The sequence below is a fragment of the Siphateles boraxobius genome, unplaced genomic scaffold, assembly GCF_051911475.1.
Source record: "Siphateles boraxobius isolate OS27281-9 unplaced genomic scaffold, OSU_SipBor_1 56, whole genome shotgun sequence".
Classification (NCBI taxonomy): Eukaryota; Metazoa; Chordata; class Actinopteri; order Cypriniformes; family Leuciscidae; genus Siphateles; species Siphateles boraxobius.
The window spans coordinates 1,164,866-1,189,801 of record NW_027509182.1 but is presented as its reverse complement, the minus strand read 5'-3'; the positions used below and the strand labels follow the sequence as shown (position 1 = coordinate 1,189,801).

General features: G+C 39.5%; 1 protein-coding gene across 20 annotated transcripts in view; it reads right to left on the bottom strand.

Annotated features, from left to right (window-relative positions):
* The window catches only part of mast4 (microtubule associated serine/threonine kinase family member 4), a 184,432-nt gene that overhangs the window by 9,907 nt on the left and 149,589 nt on the right, over nucleotides 1-24,936 (bottom strand). For 9 of the 20 annotated variants that reach the window (XM_077206313.1, XM_077206312.1, XM_077206316.1 and 6 more), the window contains 17 exons: nucleotides 16,852-17,006; nucleotides 16,214-16,289; nucleotides 15,910-16,119; nucleotides 15,632-15,733; nucleotides 15,279-15,411; nucleotides 13,424-13,491; nucleotides 12,878-12,969; nucleotides 12,434-12,642; nucleotides 11,648-11,786; nucleotides 11,183-11,315; nucleotides 10,555-10,720; nucleotides 7,803-7,904; nucleotides 6,932-7,057; nucleotides 6,402-6,514; nucleotides 5,342-5,463; nucleotides 4,841-5,058; nucleotides 3,550-3,747 (listed from right to left, as the gene is read on the bottom strand). In XM_077206313.1, the coding sequence (XP_077062428.1) occupies nucleotides 3,550-3,747; nucleotides 4,841-5,058; nucleotides 5,342-5,463; nucleotides 6,402-6,514; nucleotides 6,932-7,057; nucleotides 7,803-7,904; nucleotides 10,555-10,720; nucleotides 11,183-11,315; nucleotides 11,648-11,786; nucleotides 12,434-12,642; nucleotides 12,878-12,969; nucleotides 13,424-13,491; nucleotides 15,279-15,411; nucleotides 15,632-15,733; nucleotides 15,910-16,119; nucleotides 16,214-16,289; nucleotides 16,852-17,006 (2,362 nt within the window). The remainder of the gene's footprint in view (nucleotides 1-3,549; nucleotides 3,748-4,840; nucleotides 5,059-5,341; nucleotides 5,464-6,401; nucleotides 6,515-6,931; nucleotides 7,058-7,802; nucleotides 7,905-10,554; nucleotides 10,721-11,182; nucleotides 11,316-11,647; nucleotides 11,787-12,433; nucleotides 12,643-12,877; nucleotides 12,970-13,423; nucleotides 13,492-15,278; nucleotides 15,412-15,631; nucleotides 15,734-15,909; nucleotides 16,120-16,213; nucleotides 16,290-16,851; nucleotides 17,007-24,936) is intronic. The other 11 variants (XM_077206314.1, XM_077206317.1, XM_077206319.1 and 8 more) reach the window with 2 other exon arrangements.

Below are 24,936 nucleotides of genomic sequence, written 5' to 3'. Positions count from 1 at the left end.
TGATTGGTTAACGCGGCGCGAATTGACGCTGAAGTTCAGATTTTTCAACTCGGGCGGCAGACACGAATTCGCGTCAAACGCGTGAATGCACAAAATGCACCATTCGCGCGTCAAGTTCGCGCGAATGGCGCGAATTGAGCGTCTGGCGCGTTACGCGCGAATGGTGCATTTTCTGTTGGTGCATGGTGCAGAATGAGGCGTATTCGCGTCTACCGCGCCGCGCTCTACGCCTCATTTGCGCCGCAGGAATTTTTTACGCGCGTAACGCGTCCTTGCATTGACTTAAAATTGAAATCACTCGCGCCTGACGCGCTATTCGAGTCCGGTGTGAACGCAGCATTAAACCTCCCTAACACTCAAACATTATGCCCTCTTTGATTTTATGTTGGTTAAGTTAGTGAAATATTAGGTTTTATACTCAGTCACAAAAGTGACCGGTGGGAAACACCATAGTCAGAATTCATACAAATTCTTCAATTAGACCTATTTACACAACACATTCCAAGACATCCAATACCTTGTTTTGTCATTTCTTGAAGGAGGCTTAGTGAGGTGAAAAGGTTGTCATGTACAAAGTTACACCCTGGAGGAACTTGTTTGTTCGGTTAGACCCCTATAGGCTAGACCATGACTACACTTGGGCCCTGTCCTAGGCCAGTTTCAGGGAGTTGTGTGTGCACTCATTCAGTGCACTGAAGATTTGGTCGCATACGTCTATAAGGTCCAATACATTGATAGTTTCTGGAATACTGATAACTACACTGAACAAAATTTTAAAAGCAAAACACTTTTGTTTTTGCCCCCATTTTTCATGAGCTGAACACTTTTTCTATATACACAAAAGGCCTATTTCTCTCAAATATTGTTCACAAATCTGTCTAAATCTGTGTTAGTGAGCACTTCTCCTTTAGCGAGATAATCCATCCACCTCACAGGTGTGGCATGCGTTCAGTGTAGGATTAACAGCCAAACCCTGTGTTTTAAATTGAAGCACTGTGTTATACTACCGGTCACATTTGTGACCGTTAAAAATTTACACGTCTTACAAGCAAAATATATATGCAGGAGTATAATTCTAATAAATAAATATATATGATAAAGAGATAAATATATCAGTAGTAGACCATTTAAAGAATATACAGTATGTACACAATATGATAGTTATGTCTGTTAATAAAGATGTTTTACATACTACTTTTTGTAGAAGTCTGGGGAAGACATCTTCTTCTAGATGTGCAAGGAGGAAGTAAACTGATCTAGTCATGTGACCTTACACACTATTCACATGACATTAATAGATTTTAATCAAGACAATCTATTTTTTCATTTAAAAGTTGAATTTCCTGCCCAAAACCAATAACAACATTTTTAGAGCTTCCAGAAATAAGAAAAAAGATGCGGTCACGATTGTTACCGGTGGGATTAAACGGGAGTATTAATTTCTTAGAAAAAAAAAAATCTTACTAACACAATTAACTTTTGAACAATGGATATAAATTTGTAGAAGAAAGTGTGCCTTTCAAATGAGGTAAGGTCATCACTTATAATTTAGATGTGTGAAAATAATATATATATATATATATATATATATATATTTTTTTTTTTTTTTTATTTTTTTTTTTTTAAATGTGCAAAATCTTTTGATTTTACATACAAATAACAAACCATACAATCATATATAAATTAAAATAAATACATTCTAATCATATATAAATTAAACGAAATAAAATGTATTTAATAAATAATTTTAATTGAAAGGTTAAAACATTCCTTTCTCGTGTAGTTCTTGTACAGGAAATAAGCAGTAAGTAGGAAATAACTTACAAAAAGATGACAAAAATGTTAGGAACCCCTAACATGGACAATAACCGTTGACACACACGTCAACACACTCGATCACAAACACATCAACACAACACATGTTCTTCCAGCATCAGGGACCTGCAGAGAGTTCCTCAGGGGCAGGGGCTCAAATGTAAAAAAAAAAGGGCATATGGCATAGAGGATGACGGGGGAGTGGATTTTCACTCCTGTTCCGTCCCACTCCCATAGAAAGAAATCTTGTCCCGTCCCACTCCCAGACCAAAGTTTAAAAAATAATCCCATCCCATCCCGCTCCTGGTAAATTGACTCCCACTCCTGTACCGCTCCCATATATTTTTTTCTTCAATTAGTGTTTAGTTAATACATAGAATTTGATTTAATCTGCCCTCCATCCTGTTTTAGACCAGCTGCTGAGCCCCTGTTTCTAGATTTTCTCCAGAAAATGGACGACAGCAAATAAAAGAAAAACAGTACATAGTTCACACCATGTCTACAATAACTTAATAAACCCAAACAGCACATAAAGCTGAATTTTACTCATTTCTTGTTGAGTAAACAATACATTTATAGTTTACATTTATAGTTTTTTTTAATTACATGTTAACGATTTTCATCAATTATGCTCTTGCATAATGAGTTCCATTACATTTGACTTTGCGCTGTAAATCATTTTTTGCCACATCGACTTCTCCGCGGCTGTTAGCTCCCTCCATCACTGCTCTTTGAATTCCGGCGGTAAGCCATGACAAAAAGCACTGATGGCTTCTGGGACGGCTGGGTTGTGTAGTTATTTTTTAATTGCGTTACATTGTAGGCGTATTAAAAGGAAACTACAAAATGGTGCATTTACTTTTTTCTTTTTTTGTAGTCTTTGCTATTGGTTGATTCCCGCTCCCGTCTGCTCCCGTTAACCATTCATCCTGTACCGTCCAAATTTCGTGATTAATAGCAAAGATGACTCCCATCCTGCAGGAATCCCACGGGAATCCCGTGACCCGTGGGATTCCCGAAAAAATGTCAGCCTCTAATATTATGGCATCACATAAATAAATAAATTATATCAAATAGTATATTAAAATAGAAAACCATTATTTTAAATTGTAATAAATTTTTGTAAAAAATGTTTGACCAGTAGTACTTTACTATTATACTATTGCTGCAAAATTATCAAAAATGTTACAATAATAAAGTCACCATTTCGCGTGTTGTAGTCCGCCTACACTTCACATAATAGGCCTGTACACCTGGGCTTCATTTAACAAACTATGATAGTTTCATCAAATGGTAAACGATGTATCAATATAGGCTAAATACAAGTGACTTGAATACTACACTTACCATTAATACTACTTTTGGTGCTGGTTTTGTGCAGTGCTTTGTAGTCAATTAACACCGATTAGTTCAACGACACAGATTCAGATCGCTTCATAAACATAAATTCGTCTGTCCATGTAATTTTAAAACGATTTATTTATAAATGACTGGAAAATTACGCTCCACTTCACATTGTCCAATGAAATTTGAACTTGAAAACGGAGACTGACCCCGTCAGTCAAAACCTATTTTTTTACAGTCTATGGTCGAGTCAAGACCGAAGCAACCCAAAGCAACTCGAGCACCCAAAGCCCACCCCCCCCCCGCCAAAAACCACCCCCCCCCCGCCACATACACCCCCCCCCCCTCCCCTCCCCTCCCCCTGCCTGTCCAGCATGCACATACACTCACCTCCAGGGATCAGGAGTGACAGGGCACTGGCAGATACTGATTTTGGCACTTTGCTGACTGCAAACAGTTTGTCCGCTGTCTCAGGTTTGGAAGCAGTCAGGAAGGAGCCTGTGTCTGAGGAGGGCTTACAGGAGCTGTCCAGACTCTCCCCTCCACCTCCCTGTGACGGCACCTGATCCAGGTGCTCGGATAAACTGCCTAACCAGAAAAATAAAATAAAATACAATTTTAAGTAGAGAAATACACTTAACAGACCAGACACTATTTCCAGAGCATTCCCACTAATTTTGAACAATTTGTTAAATTTATAATCTGCTCTCAAATTAGTTTACACAACAATGTAAATTTTGGGGCCTGAAGCTTTTGAAACTTTTGAAAACGGGACAGTTATTGTCTGCGTGTAAACTACAAAAAAATTATGTCATGCGCATGCGTATTACGTGTTCAGTCTATAGGCGCATAGTGCTTAAATTAACAGCCAAATGCTGGGCTGGCAGAATAATACAGCGTATTTAATTGTTTTCATGGAATTATATAAACCTATACGTATTATATAAACCTATCTACATTATATAAACCTATACATTTTTAGTACATCATTGTTGTGAAACCATACCCTAAGTGTAGTAATTATAATACAATTTACTTATTATTTCCCTTTGAATATTTGGTCCAACTTTATATTAAGTGGCTTTAAATACTATGTACTTATTTTTCGATGTAAGTACAATGTACTTATTGTGTTCATGTTGTGTTGTAAAACACTTTTGCTACACAATAAGTCCATTATATCAAATTATTAATTTCAATGTAAGTACTTAAAGCCACTTAATATAAAGTGGGACCGAATATTTTTTACACATTCCTTTGAACTAATCAATACCCAGTAGATATTATGAAGCTATCAATTTGATCACAAACAGATCACATTGTTCCAGGTCAACTAGGGGTCAATTGCAGCATAGCAAAAACTTAATGTTAAAAAAGAAAAAAAAGAAAATAAAATCCACATAAAATATAGTCTCGTGAGACCCAAGACAAAATGAAATATTTGGTAACACTTCCTTTTGATGGTCCATTTAGACATTCTATTAAGTAACTTTGCAACTGCATGTCAACTACCAGTCATTAGAGTATTAGTAGACTGTTAATTGACATGTATTTGCAAAGTTACTTATAGTCAGTAGAATGTCTAAAGTGGACCATCGAAATAAAGTATAACAAATTTTTTTGTGGAGCAAGATTGATGCATACAGTATACAGCCCCATCTCCTATAAATCCCCCCTTTACCTGAGAGGGTGGAGTTACTGATGGTGCTACAGGGTGTGGTGGGATCAGGCTCATCCTGAGGCAACTCCCCAATACTGAAGGTCACTTTACTGGGGTCTTCCAGAGACAGGGAGCCCTCACCATCCTCCACTTCTGCTGAAATGGCAAACTTAGGGAGAAGACCAGAGCATCTGCTCAAGCTGGTGCTCTCAGTGTCAGAAGAATGAGAGAGAGAGGGGCTGGAGAAGAGAAACAAGAAAAACCTATATAATCCACCTGGAAAAATCACGTTCTACAAACTTATGGTGGTTTCAAGAAAATGGAAACTGGTTTGTTGCATATTAAATGTTAATGCCAAAATAAATTATGTATTGAATAATAAATATTTTCTAAACAAAAAATGTGGCAAGTGGCATGTGAGTATAGAGGTGCATATATTCTATGATGAGGTCTTAATTTCAGATTTTTCACATTTAGTTGGGATCTGAGACTTTTTATGGAAAGGGTTTGTGGGTAACATACATCTCAGTGAAGTCTGGAGTCCAGCTCAGTGAGTCAACAGTGAGAGGACTGTCTGTTGTCTTCTCTGTCTGTTCTCCTTTCTCCTCCAACTGTCCTCGAGACAGATCCAGACTACTGTACACCTACCACACACACAACACACAAACAAACAGCATATATAAGCACCAATAGACTTCATTAGATCTCTGTGTAAACATAGGCATGAGACAACACTACTGAATCCTGAAGCGCATACATGTAAAATGTAACTTAAAATGTTTATGTTGGTTTCTAGGTTACTGCTAGGTTGTTCCTAGGGTTTTCTGTGTCATTGCTAGATGGATTACTTTCCCAAGCTAGGTTGGTGGCAAATACATACGAATTTGTACAATCTAATTTTGGCCAATCTTTTCACCCCCCACTGATGGGTTATGTTTAGGTTGAGGTAAGAGATGCAGCTTCATCCTTACTTTTGTGTACAAATCACATTGTACAAATTTAGTAGAAAACAGTCAATTCATAAAATGGCAATCACCCTTAATTATCAGATGCCTGAAATGCATGACACAGAATGTTCTTTAAAATGTAAATAAAATTGTACATTTCAAAACCATCTCACTATTTAAAATCTGTATATATAACTTAATAAAAATGCAAAAAACACATATCATTTTTATTTTTTGAAAACCACTGTTGAGAACCACTGGTCTAACACTATAAAACACAGCCTTCACCAGATATCTTTACTTCAAGCATGATAGATTCTGGAAGCAACTCATACTGCAATGCACCAAAAGCCCTGCATGCCCGAGAACAAGAATGTGCAGAATTTGTTGTGTGTGGTATTGTTCCCTGACCTACAAAAATATATACCTCAATCAAAAACAAATGTATGTAAATCTATGAACTGAGCTTTATCCCAGAAACAGTGTTGGCCACATCGTTAGACGTCTTTACTAAAACTTGCAAAATGCAAACACATAATGCATCCACTGAACAAGACTCTTCTCAGCTGAATCTTTCTGCACTGCATTAATTAAATAAGTGTATGTGAGGAAAGCGAGAGAGAGAGAGAACTCACTTTGGAGAATCGGTGTGAAGAGGAGGAAAACTGCCGCAGTTCCACATTGAAATCTTCGTCATTGGTATCATCATCCTCCTCAGTTTCTAAGTGATGGTACCTATCAGATCGTGCTGTGATTGAAAAAAAAAAAAAAGTCAGTTTGGGCTGTGATGTTACGATGCTCTCATGTCAGTTATTTTAAGACATTAGTCTACATTTTAAAGTGAAGTTAACTAAAAACTACACATTCTGTCATCTAGCTTGGTCATGAATAATACAATACACATAACAACTTCTGAAGGAGAAGAAACAGCATGTTTACCTACATTTATATTTATTTCATAACATGCAAACAATTTGACAATGAAGAGCCCAACTCACTAAGCTAGAGCAAATTATTGAAATTTCTCCAAACAAATGACCAAGAATCATATCATCAAACAACTGTGCTTTACTAATATGTGAGCATTAAGACATAAAAAACAGACGCCCTGCATTCGCCTGCATGGACCATGAAGGACAATTACTTCATTCCTGCTGTCACTCACTGTCAAAGTAGCTAGTGTCATCCTCAGACTCCAGCTGGGGGATGAACTCTGCCTTCTGCCTTAGCAGGCTGTTCCAGTCCAGACTATGAAAGAACTGGTGGTGCTTGACCTCATACGCCCCGCCTGCTTAAAGATATACATCCAATCAAATTTAAGAAAAACTTAACCGCCTTATGTCCTAAAAATGCATGAAGCGATGAAGCAAAAGCAAATATGTTCTATTACTACAGTAGGTCTACTTTGGGTATTACATTTTACAAAATATATATATTTAGTTGTGATTTAGTTGCATTTCACAGCTTCAGTTTCACTTCCAGTGATGTCAGAAACATGCCACTGGAATCTTTTTGTCACCAGAAATTTTAATGTGCACAAAATTGTCTAAACTCTCAATGATAAAGTGTTATTGCATTGTGTGCTTTTAACTTTTTTTTGTTCATATGTAATCTAAAAAATTCTATAAGAAATGTACTTGAGGGCCAATTACAAAATAAATAAATGTGTGTGTGCTGTTAGGGGCGGGGGGTTCCCGCTGGATTTAGCTTTTTTATATGGGTGGGTGGATTATGGATTATGCCTGTGAGTGAACTGTAAGTGAGAGGACATCTGTTTTAATGGCCAAATGGCATTTATTATGAAGGGCCAAACAATAAATAATTATATATAAATTCAAATTGTGTTTGTTTATTCATTTTCTTTTACATGGAATATTAATTTATTTTGTATGTTTTTGCATTACATCTTAACCATGCAACACAAAAATATCTAAAATACCTTAATCGCCAATTAGACATTTATTTAGTTGCCAAAAGCAATTTTTACTCACTTTTGGTGCTTGCCAAGTATTTTTGCAAGTATGTTGTACTCTTACCAGTGCCGAGGCGCTCCAGAGGGTTCTGTCTGAGCAGTAGGGTGATAAGCTCCTGAGAATCAGCTGGTGGAGCTTCCTCTCCCTCTGGCCAGTTTATTTCATCTAAGACAAGAAGCAAACAGTTTCATCCTCATTGAGTAAATGGAACAAAACCAAAAAAATCATTACTTTTCATTCAACATGAACACTCCTCTCTGGTTTTTTGGGCCTCCACTGTAACACAGAACCTTTCACTTATGCACAGCAACAGACTAATGAATTCAGAGAATATATTTACATATGAATGAAACACGATTATTAAAATGCATTAAAAATGTCTACAACATATAAACAGGCATACAGTACATAAAACATCCTAATATCCACTTTAATATGAATCAATTCTAGGAAAGTGTATGAATTTCCAGTATTCATTAGGTATCTGGCATTTTACACTAATCAAAGACCAGGCCCTTGACACAATTGTAATCAACCAAGTTAAAAAAAAAAGAAAAAGAAAAGTGAGCTTAAAGGCCAGTGGGGTGATATAAATGAAGAGCTGTACTTTGTTTATTTTCCAACGGTCTCTACAGCAACATGTGCCTCAATTTTGAATCACATTAAGAAGCATGAATATGCATCCAAGCCCAGAGCAACAGCAGCTATCTGTGCTCATTAATTAAGCCTCACACCCACGGTAACCCTTATAACAGAAAAACTAACACTAATGGTACTGATGGTGTCAGAAACATATGGGGGTTGTTTCAAGATATTTGGCTTAATGTATAATGAAAGAATCCACATAAACATTCTGGCAGTTTACATTTTTTAGTCCAAATTAAGGACTGCGACTACTTGCTTGAGTTCAATCTTCAGAAGCTACTGAGCCTATTTTATTTATTTATTTATTATTTAGGCCTACTTTAATGTATTTTTATTTTATTTCTTTATTTTACTTCTTAATTTGTTTATATTTCTTTATTATGCTTTGATGCTTGTATTTTGTCTGATTAAGACATTTCATATTTTGTAGGGATGGGCATTTTAAGCAAAAATAATATTCGACAAATTATTTGATTATTATTCAAAAAACGCTCCTCTGCCCCCTCATGCTCACCGGTAACACGGCGTTCGCTCCGACATTACATTTCTCTGTATTAATAAGTAATTAAAATGTCTCCTTGCTATATTTGACACATTCATAATGATTAGGCTATTTGCCGGTTCTTTGTGGCAAGCTTTATGCGTCTGCTAACTAATCGAATATCGTGACTCATTCCTATTTTGTACCAGGCCATTTATGGTTTTTCATATTGTTCAATAAAGTTCTTGGTTAAAAAGAAAGAAAAAAAATAAGCTACTGTTCCTAATATTATTGTATACAGCGCGCAAGGTTTATGCGCAAGTCTTCTTCTCTGTTTTTAGTGTATCTGTTTCAGAAATACAGCGCCTCATACTGGTCTGGCATGTAAACTAAATCGGTTTCAGTCGTTTTCAGCGGTTTCGTGTGTACGCAGATATTTCTTGAGACGGCGCCGTGTTTATGGAATTTTTTTAGAACGAGGAAAAAAAAGATCGGATAGGGAAAGCTCTGGCTTCGTGTGGACGTGGCCTCAATTCCTGTGACATTCAGATGGTAAGGTCAGAATTTGGTGAAAACCACATGGAAGCATGGATCCATCTCGCCTTGTATCAGCGGTTCAGGCTGCTGGTGGTGGTGTAATGGTGTAGGGAACTTTTTTTTTGGCACACTTTTAGGCCCCTTAGTAACAATTGAGCATCATTTAAACCCCACAGGCTACCTGAGTATTGTTGCTGACCATGTCCATAACTTTATGACCACAATCGTGTAACGATTGGCTTTTTCCAACCGAACAAAATCACAAGGCTCAAATAATCTCAAACTGGTTTCTTGAAAATGAGTTCACTATACTCACATGGCCTTCACAGTCACAGATCTTAAACCAATAGAGCTCTTTTGGGATGTGGTGGAATGGGAGATTTAAATCATGGATGTGCAGATGACAAATCTGCAGCAACTGCTATCATGCTATCATGTCAAAACGGACCAACTTCTCTGAGGAATGTTTCCAGCACCTTGTTGAATTTATGCCATGAAGAATTAAGGCAGTTCTGAAGGCAAAAGAGGGTCCAACACAATAATAGTAAGGTGTACCTAATAAAATGTCCGGTGAGTGTATATATTGAACTATAATGTTAAGGGTTTGTTTTTGGATGAGGGGTTAATTGGAAAAACATTTGGCAGAGTCATGAGGACATTATTTTGATATTTCAAACTATACTGTATGTAACTATGCTAAAACAAGTGGCTGTGTTCTATCATTGTGGTCTGAAGGACAGGGCTGTTGTTTCAATAAACAAACATCATTGTTGTTTCAAATGAACAAGTCTAAAATATTTATTTTGTATTATCGTACACTACATTTATGTGGCAATGTTAAATACTGGATTTCAGCTTAAATTAACATGTTCGAAAACTTACAATTTGCTTCTTTTTATATAAAATAGAATCACATGTGATTTCATTTGCATAGGACAGCAATGAACAAATCCAGAGAGATCAAGGTTTGCAGATTGACAGTTGGAGGATAAGAACAGGAGACTGTCATGTATGCGGGGTCTTTTGCTGAGATACTGATATGCATTAATGAGAAGCAAAATTGAGATTACGCAACACAACATGCACCTGCTAAATCTCTTGCTGCATGAGGCTAGAATGTATTGCATAACAGGAATTCAGAATGTGACTGACCGCTGATGACCTGGCCGAACAGCTCTTCTGGAGTGTCTCCAAAGAATGGTACACAGCCCACCAGAAACTCATACAGGATGATGCCCATTGCCCACCAATCCACAGGCTTCCCATAGCCTTGCCTCAGGATCACTTCTGGAGCAATGTACTCAGGAGTCCCACACACCTGTAGAGAGAAATGTTTGCAGAAGTTACAACCTAGTCCAACATAGCTGGTGATCAGTAGATTTTGATGCTGGAGTCTAGATTTACCAAACCAGCACCATAATAAACAAGCCAAGGCCAGCACAGAAATTCATGTTTCTCTAAAGACCAATGAGAACTTGCATAAACTGCTTAGACTAATCTTACAAGTCATCTATTTTTTTTTCTTTAAGATTGGTCATAGCTTTTTAATCATTTACACACAAATGTAGACTGGCCTAATTCAAATCTGAAATGTGAGACCGATTACACCTTGGTTAACTGCTAGTTGGTCAGACTACTTCTTAAGACACAGGGGCTGTGTTTATGCAACGGGTCCCAAAACTTTAGAGCAGATATCAATCTTAGAGGTTATGACAATGACTGTGCAATTTCAAATGAAATATCAAGTTCTCAGGACTTCCACAGAGAATTGGATCATTACCTGTTTATCAGAGAACTCTCTAGCATCCTTCTCAATGTGACCCTCATAGAGGTTAGTGGTCATGTTCATCAGACCAACTTTCGAAAGGCCAAAGTCTGTCAGCTTGATGTGTCCCATTGAAGTGACCAACAAACTGTCGTAATGTAATAACACGGGAGACAATACAACAAATAATTAGTCATGTATTAGCATTATCAGAGCAAAACCCTGCTGAAAAAAAAAACCCTGTTCATATCAGCTTAAGATGCCAAGAACTTGATAGCTGATTGGTTTTCATTCCAATGTGGTCTACATGCTCTAACTAGCTTAAAAATGGTTTTCCAGGATGAAACCAGGTCCACTGACTACGTGTACCAGCTAACAGGATCTGACCAACTCGAAGTACTTTAAATCAGCTTCTGGATTCTGGTTTTAGTTGTTTTTTTTAGCAGGGAATTGTGCATGTTTAATTTTTGAGCAGCTCACTTGTCTGGTTTGAGATCTCGATGGACGATTCCATAGTTGTGGAGATATTCCAGGGCTAACACAGTCTCAGCAAAGTACATTCTGGCCATGTCCACAGGGAGAGGACCCATATTCTTAAGCAATGTAGCACAATCCCCTCCTGTCGGGATAGGAAATGTACAAATGAATGCTGCATACAACTCTGTCTTTTTGGTTCCTTCAAACTGTGTATATTAAAATACATTTCATATCAACAAGAGTGCTAATGGTATTTTACATAGAGCACATGTTGCATAAATATATTACATTTGTTTGCTTATTTGAAATTCTAATTTATTTGTTGGTTCATGGGAAAGCACTTTGTACAAAACACTTTACTTTTCCTTACTTTTTTTTTTTATTCTGCTTTTATAAAAATGAATGCTACTTACTGAAAACTATAATGCTTAAGTTACTTTTTGAAAGAAAAAAAGAAAAGGAAAGTTAATTACTTTTGTATTTAATTTATTTACATCATTGTGTGTAAATACTTTAACAAATAAGATTATAAAAATGTCAGGCTGGTCTAAGACTTAGCAGGTGGTTCCCAAATGTTGAATATAGTTTCATTACTATTACCAGCTCATGTTATTTATTGGTGCCTGGTCACCCTGCATCCCGGTCAACATGTTACGCTCATAAAACATAACCATGTAATGTACTAATGAACTTTTATTAGGAGTAACAGGATAATGAAACTATTTTTTTTAATGTTACAAAAGTAACATTGTCCAGCACTGCAAATGATGTACATGTGTTACAGCTTACCTTCAACATACTCCATAACCATGCATAGATGTCTGCGTGTCTCAAAGGAGCAGTACATGCTGACCACGAAAGGGTTTTCAGCAAAAGTCAGGATGTCTCTCTCCACAAAGGCCTGCTGGATCTGGTTCCTGAGCATCAGGTTCTGCTTGTTGATCTTCTTCATGGCAAAGCGTTGTTTTGTCTCTTTGTGTCTCACTAAATACACCGCACTGTGAAGAAAAAAAAACATTCTTGGATTGAATTAACAGGCATGTGTATGACAAATTAACACGTAGTAACAAGCATAACAGAGAAAACTACTTTAAATGACTATGCTTTGAAAGGATTATTAGGAATTTGCTTACTGTGCTGTATGTACTGTAAACCATTTGTTTAAAATAGGATGAGAAACAATATGTAGTATACAGTGCTAAACATTTAACCTAATAATTTGCTGTCACTTACCCATAAGCCCCGTTACTGATCAGTTTGATCATCTCAAAGTCGAGCTCACAGGGTTTGCGCCGTGACCGTAGTGCTGCGCTCAAACTGTGGGACTAGATATATATGTGTAATGTAGACTTATGATAGCAAATTAATCAGAATTCTCAAACTGTAAAAATATTTGTATATTTCTTCCTTACATTTGATTTTATTGTAGAAAATGACACTTTATTTTACAGTGTCCTTGTTACAGGTTAGATGTAGTTACTGTAGTAATAACTATAAATTACATATATAATTACAAGCAAACCAAACAAAAAACGAAACCTAAATCCTAACCCTATAGTAAGTACATGTAGTTAATTAATATTACTCAGTACTTAAATGTATAATTACACTGTAACAAGGACAAATTGAAGTGTAACCAAAATGAAACTTTGTTTTCTCTTACAGTAAATCATAGTTGGTTATCTGTTTTACATTCCATGAATTTCTTAATAACAATTATGATTACAGTAGTACACTAGTTTGCTTTCTTGGGTAATGCGTTTAGATAAAAGTACTTACACTGACAGACTCATCCGTCTCAGGGGTTTCTGCAATCCCACTGTCGTAGCTAGTTAACTGGGCAATTTCTGAAAGACAATGACAATTAATTAGATGCTGGACTAATTTTAAGCAGTGGTTCTCAACCTTTTTTACTCCAAGGCCCCCCTCCTCTCCAAATCGATATTACAAAAAGGTGCTTCAGGGGTCAATATATTATTATTATTATTATTATTAAATCATTGAAAAAAAATATTTTGACAACAGTAGAGCTGATTCAAGAAAGCTTTTTTCTTTCACTGTATATATTTGTGAGACAGTCTTCTGTGCAGAATGTTTTTCCATTATTGCAGGGACAACATTAGTGCATCATTTAGCGGGAACATTTCTGACCCCGATTGACTAAAAAAGAAAGTCAAAACAAAAGTCACTTTTTCCAAAAGAGTAACTTGGTAGAGCTGACTGCTGAGGTTTGTAAATGAGTTAAATGGTGTGGAAATCAACAGTCAAATCTATCCACATCATGAAAAATTTACGCTAAAAAAACTGCCACTCTAAACAAATCCCAGTGATGCAGTTCTCAGGAGTTTACAAAAGTAACCGATGAACAGCAGGAGGTAATGAACTGGAGGGTCGTTCAGCTGTCTCTAAAGAGAACTAAGCCCATCAGAAAGCCCTAACAACAGCTGCCTATCTCCATTTCCAACCATCACACTAAATGATTTGGATGTTCTCCGAGGATTAGAAAGCCTTGGAGGGCTGTGTAACCAACACTGCTCTGGCAGAGTTGGCAAGACAGAGGCATCAAGGTCTACGGGCGTATTCTGTTCTCATTACCAATAATGATAGTCTTGAGTACAAATTCAGAGATTCGTGACAAAACGTTGTGTCCGTAAAAGGCTTTCAGCTAACATTACAAACTAACATTACAAGAAATAAAACCCAAAATAAAGGATACAAATCATATTTTCTGCACGTAGGCTCCTGATGTTGAACATATAAAATGCATTGATAGAGCACTTAAGATTGCAAGTTGTAAAAGTAAAACCTTTAAAGCCTCCTGGTGTGACCTGGTGTGAAGTTCAGGGGCAAATAAATGTTAAATTAATGAGATCACAATAAACTGGTGTACAACAAATCAGTAGCCCTTTTGAACAATTGTGCTGCAGTGAAATGCAGTGGTGTTATATTGTAATATTATATTGTAATATAACACCAAAGTAGTAGAAAATGTGTGAAAAAAATGTATTTGTTCAAAAGTAAGTGCATAAAATGTATTTATCCTGATAGACTTTTCATGATTTATTTTACAACACCAGACCATAAAAAGCAGAATGCAGGTCTCAATCAAATTGAGAATTTACTAGTGGACCTGAAAATGATTTCCATAACTAACAACATGCATCTATTGAATGCTGATTAGAAGGGGTAAATATTATTGCAAAATATTTTTTTGTATTTAATAATTAATAAATTGACCAGTTTGTAGATTTAGTTTCATTTTGTCATGAAAGAATATTTTCTGTTGATCAGTGAAAAGAAAGCCAAATTAAATCATCTGTGGTTCAATGTTGTTAAACAATAAAACATGAAAACTCCAAACAGAGTGCAAATCTTATCTTATTAAAAAGTTTTGATGCAAACTGAGGAAAATTCAACAACTAGTTCTTAATTGGAAACATTCAGCCTGATAGCCTATGAATAAAACTTTATTTCCTGATGGATTCTAAAAAAAAAGTGTTTATAGTAATCAGCCAATTAAATTGAAACTTTGCCTGTTCTTGGCATTTTAATGTGCAATATGGCCCAAACAGTTTGTGAACCGCCCATTGATACACCGAGACTACTGGAAACCCATGTATGGAGGTCATCTTACCCTCAAGTGGGTCCCTTGTCAGACCAAGTTGGCTGATAATGTATCGTGGGATATCGGTCTTGATGCCTTGGCCCTCTTTAGCATGACCCTCTGCAGCCTCCAGGAGATGATAGAACTCTTCAGGGTCAAACTCCTACAAGACAGAAAGTATTTATCTTTAACACAAGACTTTGACCAGACTGTATAAATAGATTCTCAATTCTTAAATAATATAGATCAAGTTGTAACAAATGCTTGTTAAACATCTGAAAATGTACTAAAGCAACAGCATTCTGAAGCACATCACCGCAGAAGTTACAAAGCTGATTGAGCAATGACATATTATTGTTGAGGAACTCTTGTAGACAACCTACCAGACATTCAAGGAGTCGCGCAGGCCTGGCAATGACGATGAGAATCTTCTTTACCAGCTCCTTGATGAAGGTCACCTCTGCACTCTCTGATCGCTCAGTCGACTGCATTACAATAACAGAGCACATCACAAGTGGTCATCAATATGCGTGCATCATTGAATGCATTGATCAGAAACACATTCTAAATGAATACACAGGGGGAAAAGAATTTTAAATATAGAGAGTTAGTTTTAGCTCAGAAGAATGAAGAAACCAATGTCTCTGAAGGCATAATTTACCTCCTGAAAGAGCCTTTCCAGTTTATCTGTGAGCTCACAGAAGTATCGTGAGGTAATGAGACCAAGACGGGACTTTTCCAGGCAGTCTCTGGCCAGCTCAATGATCTGGTGGTGTGCGAAGCTGAGGACGCCATCAGCCAGAGGCAAGACGTTTTCAGGGGAGTTGCTTTGGATGATCTCCTTGATGCGCTCTTCCATCTGAGCTGTGGCCTGAAGAGTGGAGAATACAAACCAACAATGAATTCCCTTTTAAAGATACAATCACTTGGCACTGAAGATGATTTGTGAAGTAGGTTACACTTACCTTGGGAAATCTTTCTTTGTACACATGATTCATCATGATAATTTCATGGTCACAGCATGATGGGGATCTTCCAGGACTATCAATGAAATTGAAGGAAAAATAATTTTTAATATACTGTCATGTCATAATTATTTATGACAACCGTAAAATTGATATTGTGAGAAAGAGATTGGCTGTGTCCCAGTTTGCATACATGTGTACATACTTTTAGTGCGTAGTAGTATATATGCGAGGATTACAATACTTCATTAAATAAATACTTTGACATACTACAACATCTTCATACCAACATAAAGCCCTTTAGGATGATAGAGGACTGCACTGCTTCGTGTCATGTTTCTGTCAAGGTTTATTTTGTGATAATGACCAGCTGATTGTAAATTATCTCATATTTAAATTTTAGGTTTTACAATTAAGCTCTAAAAGTAAAAGAAGAACAGTGTAACACTCTTTAGCAGTCAAAAAAGGGATGTGGGTAATAAAAGCATATACCATATTTGGCATACTTCTTTCAAATACTTTTCAGATCCAGTAATTTTTGTATAATATTCAGGGCAGATGGTATGTGAATTAAGATGCAAAAAAAAGACAGATCTCAGATCAGTGTAAAAGACAACATCTAAGCCTCCTTCCTGTACCTGAGACTGCGGGAGCGTGGCCGCATAGGTGTGACTCTTCTGTGGTCGTCTCCAACAATGCTCTCCGTGTAGAAATGCTTTGACAGGAAGTGGAGCTCATCTGGTGTGGGCTGGAAAGGCAGCTGATGGAGCTTCTCCTGTGATGAACAGGACGACTGGAAATGAAACGAAAATACATTGAAAAAGAAAAGAGAAAAAAGAGTAATGAAATGAAATGAAAACAAAATAAGAAAAGATGCCCACTAATGTGTTACATTACACATCATTAGGTGGATAATGCAGATGATGGATAAAAATTTAAACGCAGCAATGGATTTGACTATTTTCCTGTTTCTTCATGATGATGCAAACCCAACAAAGATGTGGAGCGGAGACCTCAGTCAATACCCAAGTATTTAAGTGAGGTACTCAAAAAAGAATGATTAATTAACCCATAAAGCAAATGTTATCATTTACTCAACCTCATATCATTCCATATTTGTGAAAATCCTAATACCATCCATTTATGGATGAACTACTCCCTTCATGTAAACATGAGAATCTTACATTTAATCCAGAATTGACAACTACTGTATGACACAAGCTCAACTGCTGCTCTTGGCAAATCACTGTCGTGCCACCCCCACTTCACACTCACAATTAAACACGATCTTTGAGATGCAATCGAAAGACTGGAGATTTTGTTTATTGATAAAATTGCACAAAAATAAATTTATTTTTATTTATTCTGCAATGTAAAAAGTAGCACGCAACCACCAGTACAGCTGCAAATGCAAATTCTGCATTATATTATACATTTAAGTACAGGCCCGGAATGGCCATCGGAAGATTTGGAAGAACTCCCGGTGGGCCGCTGATAAACTGGGCCGGCAGCAGTACCACTGCGTCATAGAGACAGTTTCACATGGGACATGGAAAATACAAGTCTCTAGTTCATTTTCAAAGAAAGACACATAGAAAGCTCCACATTGGTGGTAGTTCTAGTAGCGGCGAAGCAACGGTGTGCAAGCGGTGCTCGTACACCCGAAATCCCGTCACTTTCGTGTTCACACCTCTTCGTAGTGGTTATAAATGGGTTATTATAAATAATAATATACACTCACCTAAAGGATTATTAGGAACACCATACTAATACTGTGTTTGATCCCCTTTCACCTTCAGAACTGCCTTAATTCTATGTGGCATTGATTCAACAAGGTGCTGAAAGCATTCTTAAGAAATGTTGGCCCATATTGATAGGATAGCATCTTGCAGTTGATGGAGATTTGTGGGATGCACATCCAGAGCACGAAGCTCCCGTTCCACAAACATCCCAAAGATGCTCTATTGGGTTGAGATCTGGTGACTGTGGGGGCCATTTTAGTACAGTGAACTCATTGTCATGTTCAAGAAACCAATTTGAAATGATTCGAGCTTTGTGAAATGTTGCATTATCCTGCTGGAAGTAGCCATCAGAGGATGGGTACATTTGTGGCCATAAATGGATGGACATGGTCAGAAACAATGCTCAGGTAGGCCGTGGCATTTAAACAATGCCCAATTGGCACTAAGGGGCCTAAAGTGTGCCAAGAAAACATCCCCCACACCATTACACCACCAACACCAGCCTGCACAGTGGTAACAAGGCATGATGGATCCATGTTCTCATTCTGTTTACGCCAAATTCTGACTCTGCCATCTGAAAGTCTCAACAGAAATAGAGACTCAGACCAGGCAACATTTTTCCAATCTTCAACTGTCCAATTTTGGTGAGCTCTTGCAAATTGTAGCCTCTTTTTCCTATTTGTAGTGGAGATGAGTGGTATCTGGTGGGGTCTTCTGCTGTTGTAGCCCATCCACCTCAAGGTTGTGCGTGTTGTGGCTTCACAAATGCTTTGCTGCATACCTCGGTTGTAACGAGTGGTTATTTCAGTCAAAGTTGCTCTTCTATCAGCTTGAATCAGTCGGCCCATTCTCCTCTGACCTCTAGCATTTTAACAAGGTATTTAACAAGGCATTTTCGCCCACAGGACTGCCGTATACTGGATGTTTTTCCCTTTTCACACCATTCTTTGTAAATCCTAGAAATGGTTGTGCGTGAAAATCCCAGTAACTGAGCAGATTGTGAAATACTCAGACCGGCCCGTCTGGCACCAACAACCATGCCACGCTCAAAATTGCTTAAATCACGTTTCTTTCCCATTCTGACATTTAGTTTGGAGTTCAGGAGATTGTCTTGACCAGGACCACGCCCCTAAATGCATTGAAGCAACTGCCATGTGATTGATTGATTAGATGATTGCATTAATGAGAAATTGAACAGGTGTTCCTAATAATCCTTTAGGTGAGTGTATGACATATATTGGTATATAAATATTACGCACGAAATAAGGCGAGCTACATGACTTCACCCAACTTCCTCCCTCACACATATACAGTACATAAGTCTGCCTTTCAGAAGTGTGCATGTTGGGCTTTAAAATCATTAGCCATCACCAGCAGTAAAGGTCATCGTCTTTTGTATTCATGTCCGGATTTTTTATTTCATTTTGATGACATTTTTTGATGTACATGTTGAGTGTTTTGCATGTAGACTGAGTGGGATGGGGTGGGAGGCGGGAGTGGCACTACTACTTAGAATGAAGGAAAGTTAATTTAGATTTACAGTATCTAATAGATAATAGAATATCTCAATTTAAAAAAAAATAATACTAAATTAAATTGTACTCACATTGAAATCACACTGGTCCAAAATCTTGCTCAACCTAAACATCAAATATACAGTACCGTTCAAAATTTTGGAGTCGGTAAAACTTTTTGAAAGAAGTCTCTTATGCTCACCAAGAATACATTTATTTGATTCTTATTGAGAAATTTTATTACAATTTGAAATAACTGTTTTCCATTTCATTCTATTTTTAAAATATAATTTATTCCTCTGATGGAAAAAGTATAATTTTAAGCATTCATTACTTCAGTCTTCAGTGTCACAAGATCCTTCTGAAATTATTGGAATATGCTGATTGGTGCAACAAACATTTCTTATTATCAATACTGAAAATAGTTGTGCTGCTTTATATTTTTGAGGGAATATTTTTTTCATTATTTTTAAAAATATATTTATTTGCAAGTGTAAAGGGGAAATTTACTGAACATAACTGAAAATAAACTGAACATTAGTTGGCTGGTGTCCCAGAATCAAAGCGCTTGCAATCTCCTGTAAGGATGGGCAGCTGCAGCAACTGTGTCACTAAACAACAACAACCAGAGAGTGAGTGAGTGGATGGGCAGTTTGGCACAGTTTCAGGGACATATTTACCAGCAAACAAATCTGGCGCTGCTCAGAGGCACATGAATCAGACTGGGACAAAGTCATGGCAGCATCTGTTGCCCATGGCAGACAGCCTCAGCCAAGTATAATTTCAGTTGCGTATATACATGTTAGTGCAAGAACACAGACACAAACAAAAGCTTCAAAGCATATGAAGCTTGCAATAACGACAGCATACAAAGATGGTGGAATTCATAGTATACAACAAGCTGCAAACTATTTTAGTTGCTACAATGGCTATGTGATATTATCTCTGTTCCAAAACATATGTTCCAAAATATATACACACACACACACATATATATTTATATATATATATATATATGTGTGTGTGTGTGTGTGTGTGTGTGTGTGTATATATATATATACATACATATACACACACACATATATATATATATATATATATATATATATATATATATATATATATATACACACACTCTCGTGCTTGGGCCTCGCGCACGCTGATCCAGCGTTCGTGAATGAGTCATGTTCTCACTGCGGGAACATGACCGGCGCGGTGCTGAGATCGAGACTGAGAACCCTCACTTGAGGGGGAGTACCTTTGGTGATTCCCCGATCTAGTTCTTCTTCTGGTTCACTTCAGTAGAAGGCTACTTTGGCTAATCCCATTGGTGGTCTGAGGGTTACAGTGAGGAATGATCTGCCGGGTGAAAGACCCCCGCAGTCTCCTCACTCCTCTGCATCGCTGCCATTGGGGCCTTCGGAGGAGCGTGCTGGGCCAACTCGTGTGGTCCCAGTCGTTTCCTTCGGGGCCCCGCCGGAGGATCAGATGTAGATCGCTGCACCGGAGGGAGAGCGGTCATCTTCTTTGTTGATGCCCCTGTCTTGAGGAAAGAGATCGACGTCCTACTGGCGAAAGACGCAATCGAGCCAGTGCCTCCAGCCGAGATGAGGTCTGGGTTCTACTGCCCTTAGTTCATTGTACCCAAGAAAGGTGGTGGGTTACGGCTGATCCTGGACCTGCGAGTTTTGAATCGGGCCCTACACAAGCTCCCGTTCAAAATGCTCACACAGAAACGCATCTTCGAATGCATCCATCCCCAGGATTGATTTGCAGCGATTGACCTGAAGGACGTGTACTTTCATGTCTCGATTCTTCCTGGTCACAGACCGTTTCTTCGGTTTGCGTTCGAGGGTCGAGCATATCAGTACAAGGTCCTACCCTTCGGCTTGGCCCTGTTTTCCTGTGTCTACACGAAAGTCGTGGAGGCGGCCATTGTTCCCATGAGAGAACATGGCCTTCACATTCTCAACTATCTCGATGACTGGCTCATAATAGCTCACTCGCGAGATCTGTTGTGCGAAAAAAGGGACTTGGTGCTTCACCACCTCAGCCGATTGGGGCTTCAGGTAAAGTGGGACAAGAGCAAACTCTGCCCCACGCAGAGGAATAAGATGTCTTATCTCAGTGGACTCAGTTGGTCAGACTGCGAGCCTCACCGAGGAGCGCGTCCAGTCAGTGCTCAACTGCCTCAAGTCTTCAAGGCAAGTCTGCGGTCCCACTGAAACAGTTTCTGAGGCTCCTGGGGCATATGGCAGCCGCAGCCGCAGTAACGCCGCTCGGCCTGCTTCATATGAGACCGCTTCAGCGCTGGCATCATGATCGTGTCCCGAGATGGGCGTGGCAGAGCGGCACGTTCCGGGTCAACATTACCAAACACTGTCGCCAAACCTTCAGTCCTTGGTCAGACCCTGCGTTTCTAAGGGCCGGAGTTCCCTTAGTCCAGGTGTCCAGGCATGCTGTGGTTTTCACAGATGCCTCTGCCAACGGGTGGGGGGCCACGTACAACGGGGATGCAGTTTCAGGTCTGTGGACGGGGCCTCAACTGCATTGGCACATCAACTGCCTAGAGTTGCAAGCAGTACGCTTAGCCTTGTGCCGCCTCAAGTGGCTGCTTTTGCACAAGCATGTACTGGTCCATACGGACAGCACTGCAACCGTTGCGTACATCAACCGTCAAGGTGGTCTACGCTCCTGTCGTATGTCGTGACTCGCCCGCCATCTCCTCCTATGGAGTCAGACGCATATGAGGTCGCTTCGGGCCATTCACATCCCTGGTCCGCTCAAACGTGTAGCTGACGAGCTCTCACGGCAGCCGCCTCTTCCGGGAGAATGGCGACTCCATTCCCAGGTGATCCAGCTGATATGGGGAATGTTTTATTCCCTAACTGAAGGATCCCTCGGCACAGATGCACTGGCACACAGCTGGCCCCGGGGCCTTCACAAATATACGTTTCCCCCAGTGAGCCTTCTCGCACAGACTTTGTGCAAGGTCAGGGAGGACGAGGAGCAGGTCCTGCTTGTTGCGCCGTATTGGCCTGATCGGACTTGTTTCGTGGAACTCATGCTCCTCGCGACAGCCCCTACTTGCCCCATTCCTCTGAGGAAGGACCTGCTTTCTCAGAGACGGGGCACCGTATGGCACCCGCGTTCAGACCTCTGGAATCTTTACGTCTGGTCCCTGGACGGGACGTGGAGGTTCTAGGTGGCCTACCACAGGCTGTGGTAGACACCATCACTTCCGCTAGAGCCCCCTCTACGAGGCGCCTCTATGCGTTGAAGTGGAACCTATTTGTTGATTGGTGTTCTTCCCACCAGGAAGACCCATGAACTTGCCCGATCAGAGTCATGCTTTCCTTCCTGCAAGATGGGTTGGAGAGAAGGCTGTTTCCCTCCACCCTCAAAGTGCATGTTGCCGCAATAGCCGCTCATCACGATGCAGTAGAAGGTAAGTCATTGGGAAAGCACGACCTGATCATCAGATTCCTTAGGGGTGCCAGGAGGCTAAATCCGCCTCGTAATCCGCACCCCTTACCCTCTTGGGACTTAACTCTAGTGCTCAGAGCACTTCAGAGGCCCCTTTTGAGCCATTGCAAACGGTCGAGTTAAATATCCTGTCTATAAAGACAGCTCTCCAGTTGGCTTTGGCCTCCTTTAAGAGGGTAGGGGATCTGCAGGCTTTTTCGATCGACGAATCGTGCCTTGAGTTCGGACCGGGCCTTTCTCACGTAGTTCTGAAACCCTGGCTCAGATATGTGCCCAAGGTTCCTACCACTCCATTTGTAGATCAGGTAGTGAACCTGTAAGCGCTGCCCTCGGAGGAGGCAAACCCAGCCCTCACTATTCTCTGTCCCGTCCGCGCCCTGCGTTGTTACGTGGACAGAACGCAAAGCTTTAGGACCTCAGATCAGCTCTTCGTCTGTTACGGAGGCCAGCAGAAGGGGAAGACTGTCTCCAAGCAGAGGTTAGCCCACTGGCTAGTGGATGCTATCGTCTGGGCTTATGCTTCCCAGGACGTGCCTTGCCCACCTAGGTTGAGGGCACACTCTACTAGGAGTGTTGCCTCCTCCTGGGCTTTGGCGCAAGGTGATAGACTCTGTAGAGAAGCGGGCTGGGCGACACCTAACACGTTCGCTAGATTCTATAGCCTCAGTGTTGAACCGGTTTCCTCCCGTGTACTCGCTACGCCCAGTAACGCGAGGAATTAGGTTATGTCGGCTTGCTACGCCATTCCCGTCTTTTTACTCCGTTGGTTTCCCAACATACGGTTAACCTTGTGAGTTCCTCCATCACCCCTTCGGCACCAGGTGAGGTGGATCGCCCGGCGCCAGGTCTATTACCTCTCATAGGAGTTGTTTGTAGACTGGGTGGCCTACAGTGGTCCCTACGGCGACCCATTTCTTCCACGGTCCAGCTAACCTCCAGGCTAGCATCGTGTCTTCCCCTCGACAGACCATTATGTCGTCCTTGTTGAGTATGCTCCCACCCCTCGGGCTGGGACTACCTCAAGGACTGCCATGTGTTTCACAACCCCACGGGTTAGTACACATGGTTATTCCAGTGCCTCCCTTCGGGTGGGCAGGGGCCTCCGCAGCGTTCCCTCCTACAGGTTGGGCACACTTTCCCAGGGTTATCATTATCGACTGAGAGGGTCTTGCAGAACAGCAGTGTGATTCTTTCTAGCTGAAAGGGGCCATCATGAAAAAACATCCGAACCGTTCGGTTCTCTTGTCTCGGTTCGGTGCGTGTGTGCGTCGCACGGTTCGACGCATGCGCAATGTAACCTCGTGTCCGTGACCTCAGACAGAGTTTTTACTTTTCGCGCGAAATAAGAGATGTGTGCACAATGGACATACATATGAGGCTTGTTCGACTTGAACCAGCGCTGCACAGACCACTTTAATTTCAACTGAAAAAAAAGTATCCTAACTCTCAGGGAATAGAAGCATTATTGATACTGTTTTTGTGTTGAGGTTGAACTTATGTTTCACTTAATGGTTATGCCTTTGCTATTGTTATAGCCTCATTAACAATTATGTGTAACATATTTTGACTTATTTAAAAGATAGTGCTTTAAGAGTTTCTCTCTTTTTCTTTTAAAAGATAAACATTTTGTAAGAGCTACACTGACGTTGACAGTTTGATAAATGCAAGTTAATTTTAATCTTTGTGTGCTAAAAATACACATAAGTCCCTGTAGAGATAGCAATACACATTCTCCTTTTTTGCCAAATAAACAAAAGCATTTCATCAATGTCTTCTCTCTTGCTGTATCAAAATGTCACATAGCTTCACCTAGCAGAGATGGTCTCAATAATGTGCTTAAAGTCAAATCAAATTCAGTTTGTGCATGATTACATGATATACATTTTTTTTTATACTGTATCCTGAATTGTGGATAATTAAGCTATAGCCTATATCATATGCTGAAGTACATTTCTGGACTGTTAAAGATTAAAAGAAAAAA